The following is an 8224-nucleotide window of genomic DNA, read 5'->3' on the forward strand; positions in this document are numbered from 1 at the left end:
AAAAAAAAAAAAAAAAAAAAAAGACTATAGCTATTAACTCAAAACACCTTAAACTTTACACACATTATGATTCATAATAAAGCCTGGGCACTTACACTCACTCTGAAGATCAGAGCCGGAGATTCCCAATAAAATATTTGAGCAGTAGGCTATTACCTGGCAAACGTGTTTCTTCTTTGCTTTGAGCACATAACTGAAAGAGAGTTAATAATAAGTCTTCAGATGATGGCATTAGCAAGCGTGCCTTGGCTGAGCTGAAATAGCTATATGCCATGTCACAGATGAAAGACACCGATGAGTCACTATTTTCAGCTTCTGAGAACTCCTTTGTTTTGGATAAAGTTTCATGGAGTTTAACAATAATTCTTTCAAGATACACTTCTTCAATCAAGTAATCTAGAGGAAAAAAAAAAAAAAAAAAAAAGCCCAGACAAAAATTAGAAAACATTAACTATGAATTTTTAAATACCTTACCTTTGGCTAGTAATCAGGTTGGTTAAGCAGTGTGGGCTTTTGTTAAGGTGCTCATGTATTAGGAAATAATTATATGAATAAAGCACTGTCCTCTGACACATAAAACCAAGTCCCTAGGTAAAAAGGCAGTTTTACATTAAATAAAACATAGCAGTGGTCTATAAAAATAAAACTAAGCAGCTTTGTATATTCAACAGTTTTGAATATGAAACTGAACTATTAAATATCTTCTAAGCCATACTCTAATTACCAACAAATATTCAGGATACTTATAAAATCAAGATATTTGAATGTATAAGTATTATTCTCAACCAATAATATGCAAGCTAGCAGCATGACTCTTCCTAAAAGGTGAAAAGGATTAGTCTAGTCCCAGGTTAGAAAACAAAAGCCATATTTTCCCTACCATTTTTAACATGTTGGGATAATATCAAGCTTAGAAGAGTCCACTGTTCTGAGAAGCAGGATTGTGAAGATGCTGTGGATTCCAAGTTCTTATTACAAAGACGATCTGCCAGCGCAACCAGTTTTTCTCCAAGGATATCACCTTTTAGCCAAGGAGCTACTAAAGCATGTTTATCTGAACTAGAACATGCCTAAAACCATAAAATTAAAGCAGATGTTAGAAGCAAGATCAAAAAGGTTTATCTGTCCAATTATTATACCAGATGATCTCTCCACCTTACAGCCAACACCACCCCCACTCCTCCAGGAATCTAGGAACCGAAACTGCCAACTTCACTGTTCCCATCTAAGGCTACCTTATGTTCAATTTTTATGTTCGGTTAATGTATCCTCCCTCCAACTGTAAATATCCCCCCTCTTATCAATTCCTATCCATCCTTTGAAAGTCAATGCAAGTCCCACCTGCTTTATGAAGTCTCCCCCATCCACTACAGCCCATAATGATCGCTGATTTTCTCTGATTTCTAAAGCACTTACTGGATTGTATTATTATTTAAATGTTTCGTCTGTGTATATCTTGTCTTTCCAATGAGACTGTAAGTTCCTTGAGAGTAGAGACTGTCTTAAACTTCTTTGATACCTATTAATACTGCAATATGTTCAATGATAATGAATGAACTTTGTAGATCCATACTCTACAGATATTGTTCATTAATTTTTCTAAAATTAAATTTATATATAATGGTAAATGACTTCAGTATGAACAAAAGGACTTGTCCTCCCCCAAATTCTCTGAAACAGAGTTATGGGGCTAGGAATCTGACAGCAACTTATTTATTTTCATTGAGGGTAGGGAAACGAAAAAAATCTTTCAAGTCCACCCCCAAAATGATGTTGATCCATGTTCCCAGAGCTTCTTTTGCGTTAAGGGCTGAGAAGAAAGGAATTTGCAACTTGGTTCATCTCAAAGCAATCTGGAAAAAAAAATCCAAGTGCAGATTGGGTAATGCCTGAAAAATTGCTTATTTAAAATTTATAGGTAATGAGAGCTTATCTTTTAGTCTAAACTTTACTATTAAACTAGCCTTTCGATCTTGGACAAATCTCTTAGCCAACCCAAGCCTATCTCCTAATTTGAAAAACAAAAAAGATTAACTTCCCGAAACTCTTATGGTCTTCTTGTGGTTCACAAAGTCATGTTGGTTTTTCATTTGTCCTTAAATAATCTATCTTTAGGACTCTGCTCATAAAGAAACATGATCAAGCAAGAATGCTTTAGATGGCTTTCCTTATGTAGACCACCAAAAAAAATCCATCTATTCTATAAAATTGGGGTGGAGAAAATAAGCTTCTGAATATAAGTCTCTCAAGTTAGCATGACATGAAGTCTTTCAATGCCTTAACCTATCTAATGAGAGTCCGTGCAGGTCTAAGGGACGGGCAGGCTAGTGAGTCACAGAACCCATGGCAGTATGGGAACTTCCCAACACTGCCCAGGAAAAATATACTCATCCAACCTGACAGAGACATTTATGAATTACAAGGCTGGCTGGGCAGAGAGGCGCACACCTGTAATCCCAGCACTCAGGAGGCTGAGGAAGGAGGATCATTGCGAGTTTGAGAACAGCCTGGGCTACAAAGTGATCTTAAGGCCAGCCTGAACTGCATAACATGAGCCTGTCTCAAAAAGGTAAATAAATCAATAAATAAATTATAAGGCTGAAATGGATATATCATTTACTCATCAAATTCTGGATTCCTCTGCTCTGATTCTAGGCTTATTAAACAGCCATCTGAAAATCTGGCTTTTCATGTAGTTCGCCTACAAGAGTGAAGGCACTGGATAAACTAATGTAAATGATGTGCACAGATGTGTATCTCACGGTCTAGTAAGAAGTTAGTATTCTGTACTTATTTTGACTACTAGAAGAAATGGAGAATTACTAGTTAATGAACACAGAGCTTCTATTTTGCAAGATAAGAAAGTTTTAGGGATTAGCTACATAACAAGAACACGCTTATCATCACAATACTAAACTACAATTTAGAAATAATTGTATTCTGGGAAGCTGAGGCAGGACAAAAACAAATTTCAGGCTAATGGAGATCCTTCCTGAAAATAAAAAATAAAAGGACTGCACACAGAGCCCAATGCAAAGGCCCTGGGTTCAATCCTTTGTCCTTAATACACACACGCATGCAGATGCACACATTCAAAAGGTTAGGATGGGACTAGGGCAATGGTGGTGGACCTTTCAGAGCTTCAGTGATCCACACAGCTCAGTGTGGCATGTGTGCCACATGCTCACCACCACTGGATTAGGGCATGGCTCAGAGGCAGAGTTCTTGTCTAGCATATGAAAAGCCTGTGTTCAATCTCCAAGGGAAAAAAAAGGAAATGATTAGCATGGTATATTTTATTTCACATCACATGTGCTCTACTTCTACTATAATTTTAAAATAGAAAAAAAGACAATTTCAAGAGGTGTGTGTGTGTGTGTGTGTGTGTGTGTGTGTGTGTATTTTAGGGAAAAGTCTAGAGGGTGTACAGGTTCTCACTACTAGATTGGACTCATAGTGGTCCACCTGTTTACAGCCTCCCAAGAGCTGGAATTACAGGTGTGCGCCACCATACCCAGTCTCAATTACTGTCTCAGCATGCCCCAGGGTTGGGACCAGCACAGCAGGCCTGGGGATTGAACCCCTGGACCCTGTGCCTGCTTGCAGGTGCTCTAATCCGCTGAGCTATTTGGCTGGCTTAAAAGCGGGGGTGGGGGTGTGGAGGGGTGGGGAGGGGGGGTGTTGTTTTTTTTTGGGGGGGGCGGAACCAGGGATTGAACTCAGGCTTTTGCACTTGCCAGGTAAGCACTTATTCTACTGAGCTATCTCTCTGGTCCCCAAGTTATCTTTATAAAATAAAAAGGCACCAACAAATGCTTCAAGGAGAGGAAGAACAGTACACAGCTAGTCATGAAAACATATGTATAGCAGGGAAAATGTTAGTTATATTATTTACCTCTTAATTAAGAAGCTATTTTTCTTTGGGCTTTCTTGGTGCTACTGGGTACTAAACCAGAACCTTGTCACTGAGCCACCTCCCCAAGCCCCATTTTCTTTTTCTTTTCCTTCAGATAAATCACTAAGCTGCCCAAACTGGGCTCAAATTTATGATCGTCCTGTCTCAGCCTACGACTGCTAAGATTATCACCAGACCCAGCTTCACTTTCTTATTTTAATCAAATGGCAAATCACAAAAACCCTGAAATGTTTTTATTTGCCTGCATAGTAATAAAAGCAGAGAAAACTCAGTTTCCTGATGTGTTCCAGCCAAAGCTCGAAGTTCTGTACTCAACTCACTTGTACAGGAGGTAGTGTAACTAGGATGAGAATAGAGACCTATAGCCTTAAGTAAGAGATAATAAAATGTTTAATTCTCCTCGTGTACTTGGTAGAAAGAAACCCTACATTTTCCACAGCCAGTCTCTTTTTTTCTGCTATTCTGAACAAAAAGACTACAGCATATAAATGTAAAGATAAATGTCTTTTCAAATTAGAAGAAACATTCTAATTATAAGGAAATTCTCTTAACACAGATACCTGCCTATTTGACTAATTTACTATCACAATATAACAGTAATTTTAATTTTTCTAAAGCCATGAATCCAAAGTAAAAATAAGAAAGAAAAAAACCAAAAATACCTTTTCAATAACCTGAAGAAGAGAATGCCACTCTAGGTCCTCCTGAAAGACAAGAGTTAAAATCAGCCTGTTAGAATGAAGAGAAATCTTCTAAAATGAAGTCCCAATATAACTACTACAGGGACTGGGGAGATAGCTCAGCAATCTAAGCACCTGCCTGGCAAGCACAAGCACCCAGGTTCGATTCCCGGTACCACATGCCCTGCCTGCCCCCTGAAGCCAAATGAAACTGGACATGATGGTGCACACCTGTAATCCCAGCACTGGGAGGCTGACAGGAGGATCACTACAAGTCTGAGCTGTGTAGTGAGACTCTGTAGCAAATAAATGATTTTTTTATATATCTTACAAAACTAAGATAATATTAGCTGTCCAACTCACCCTTTTATTAATAACCTCTGGCCATCTTATTACTGCTGAACATCTACCCAGAACCTCCTAAATCCCAATTGAGAATATGTTGCTTGTTCTTAAAGTGCTATTTATAGTCACAAAGTAACCCAAAATAATCCCCATGCACTTATTCTTCTCCTCTCATATTAAATAATTTGAAAGGCAGCCCACAGTAATACCTTGGTTAGGTCATCCAGGACCTCTTTTCTCTCTGCATCCCCCTCACAGCAACGGAGGGCACTATACAGAATGTCCACCAGGAAATCCGCATCCTTCTTCGGATCTTCATTTAGCCAGCGTACCAGCTTTTGGTACAGAAACTGCACTGCAGGATTCTTTTGTACAAGTTTGGTTATTTCAAGAGCTTTGGCTTTGACAGTACTCTCTTTTTCATCACCAAGGAGCATTTTAAATACTCGGCTTGAAGAGAAAGAGTCAAGCAAAAGCGAAAGAAACCTCAGATGTGGCTCTGACTTCTGTTCATTGACATAATTAATACTCATCTCTGCAAGTTTACAGACTAAGTCTTCCAAAGGTTTTTTCCGTAAAGGTGACACAACGTTTGAAGAATTATGATTGAGAAAAGATTCTGTCATAGGCTCAGGGCCTTCACTGTTCTCTCCTTCTGAAGATCCACATTTTTCATTCTCTTTGTTATCTTCTGGAGTCTCATCCGCAAATCTAACCTTATTAACTTTTTTTTTATTTGACTTCAACAGGCTATCTGGCTCCTGAAGGACCTGTAACAAGTTGGATACACCCAAAACAGACTTCACATCAGCCTCTGGCTCACTGATTTTCCTGACACAGATCTCTGACAATCCGTCCCAGAAATTTAGAAGCACGTTCTCCAAGTTATGAGTAAGTTTATCATCTTTTTCTACATCCACTTTGTCTTCCCAGGAACTTAAAGTTTCAGCTAAATGGTTAAATAGTTGCCCATGTGGTAATCCTGGGTCTCTAAGAACCGTATCAATAAAAGGAATCAGCTGAAAGAGAGGTTAAAAAAAAAACAAAACATAAAAGTCATTTTCAAGAGATAAATTTTAAATACAGTTCAACGATCATTTTCCTATGACAGTGATTTCATTACATTCCAGCTGAATTACTTTATGATGTTACCAATCGTGATCTGGTTTCCTTTGCATCTTATGGTACTATTCAAGCTTTCTGCTTTCTGTCTTAATTTGAAGCGTATCTAGATATGAGACTGTATGCCATCATGAAAGACACTTAGGGCCCATAGAATCCAGAACCCCCCCCCTTTTTTTTTTTTTGAAATTACAAAGACAAGTTAATCATCTGACACGTCAGCTAAAATCCGAGCTTCTATAGTACCGCTAGCCTCCTCCCATTGAGAACCATATACCAGAAGCTGGTCTCATCAATGAACCCGAAAACTGAGTCCAACTATGCACAAAAGATAAACAAACTCAAGTATTTATTAGTAACAAGATGATTCTTGCACCATTTAAATGTGATACTAAAGATCATAAATAGCATCCTCTAAATTCTATTTGTATTGTATCTCTCTAAAATAGTTTTTAAATCCAGATACTGGATATATTTCATCAATTGAATGCCTACCTCAGGTATCATGATATTTTACTAGCAATTGACACTACAGAATTTGTACTTGTCTGATCATAAATAAGTATTATTCAATTTGTAAATTATAATAAAATCTTTACATGGAAGGCTAACTTCTTTCTTTTTCTTTTTTTTTTTTTTTTTTTTTTGCGGAACCGGGGATTGAACTCAGACCCCTGCGCTTGCCAGGGAAGTGCTTATCCTACTGAGCCATCTCCCTGGCCCACGAAGGCTAACTTCTAAAAATGGCTGTAAGATACAACTAAGTGTTCTTTCCAGCCAGTGGACTGATGCACTCACCTGACCGCTGACGAGCATCTGTTCCATCTCTTGCTCACCCAAGTTTTGCTGCATTATAAAACGTAAGCACTCAAAGAAAGCAGCTATTACTGCAGAGCACTCTGAAAAGCTGGTTTTGATTCTCTCTGTTGACAACCTATGAAACAATAAATAATTATGGACTATTCTTTCAGGATGAGATAACTCAAAACCACCAAAATAAAGACAGCATCAAAAGATGATGTTTTAAAGATAAAACTCTTAAACTAAAAATTAAGAACCAAAATTGATACAACCAATGAGAATACAAGCCTAAAAAAATTATGAAAAAACAAACTTGTAACCCTGTATTCACAAAACATATTCATTTTCCGCTCACAAATCAACCCACCTACAAATTTGAAAGCTAGGACATAACCAAAGGAAAAATAATATGGTTTAAAACAGTAATCATTAATGAATGAAATATTTTGATTAATTTCAACAAATGCAGTGAAACAATTTTTTGTAAGTATTAATTTAAATAGTTAATATAAATGCTTAACTTTAGTGACCTTAAAAAAAATTTCACTGGCTCTTTTTCTGCATTGGGCATTTGCATCTACCAACATCTGTAAGCTTAGCCATATCTAACTTTATGCCAGGAACTACTAGGACAAAGACGCGAAATGATTTAAGGACAGGATTCTGAGCTAGGCACAGTCCACAGGGCTCGTAAATCCCTGCTGCTCAGGAGGTAAAGGCAGGAGAATCATTCCAACCTAAAACACAAGACTAGTCTGGGAACCAAGGGACAGAGGAAACGACAGGGACAGGGAAAAAGGGAGGGAGAGAGGGAGGAATCTACATTTCTCCAAAAACTTTAAGTGTTTAATAAACAGAAAATAATATGGAGAAATTCAAGTAGGAAAGAAAATGATGAGAATGAAAATAAGAAACTATCTTTTGCTTTGAAAATCAAGAATTTAAATTCCTTACCCTGCAACCAGAGAGGTGAGAAAATTTTTGAAGAAATCCAACTTTGGATCTGTAATGGACTGAGGGAGTTTGCTAATAAATGGCAGAAGATAAGGATATATGACAGCAGCTAAGCCCCGACCACCTTCACGAATCACAGTTGACAGCTTAGGAAACACGCTTTTTTTTGCATTTACATGAAGCCAACAGTCCTACCCAAAGAAAAGATCAAAACAGTAATTAGAAGTCGTGAACACACTTTCCCAGTTAAGAGAAACAAAGACACATAGGCTTTCAAGCATAAAAAATCAAGTATTTTACTAAAAAGGATAAAATCTGTCATCAAAATACATGTATTACATATGATAATCACATATTCCATATGGTTATAAAATTAAAGTGATGAGAAATTATTTAATGTAAAAGA

At 37.4% G+C, this 8224-nt stretch overlaps 1 protein-coding gene across 1 annotated transcript in view; it reads right to left on the reverse strand.

The window, feature by feature from the left end:
* Positions 1 to 8224, reverse strand: part of Ltn1 (listerin E3 ubiquitin protein ligase 1) — a 62998-nt gene that overhangs the window by 30985 nt on the left and 23789 nt on the right. Inside the window, exons 8-13 of the mRNA XM_023706565.1 lie at positions 7819 to 8009; positions 6862 to 6997; positions 5151 to 5960; positions 4579 to 4620; positions 881 to 1070; positions 117 to 396 (exon numbers count right to left, since the gene is read on the reverse strand). Coding sequence (XP_023562333.1) covers positions 117 to 396; positions 881 to 1070; positions 4579 to 4620; positions 5151 to 5960; positions 6862 to 6997; positions 7819 to 8009 — 1649 coding nt within the window. The remainder of the gene's footprint in view (positions 1 to 116; positions 397 to 880; positions 1071 to 4578; positions 4621 to 5150; positions 5961 to 6861; positions 6998 to 7818; positions 8010 to 8224) is intronic.

The sequence above is a fragment of the Octodon degus genome, unplaced genomic scaffold, assembly GCF_000260255.1.
Source record: "Octodon degus isolate 3935 unplaced genomic scaffold, OctDeg1.0 scaffold00264, whole genome shotgun sequence".
Taxonomy (NCBI): Eukaryota; Metazoa; Chordata; class Mammalia; order Rodentia; family Octodontidae; genus Octodon; species Octodon degus.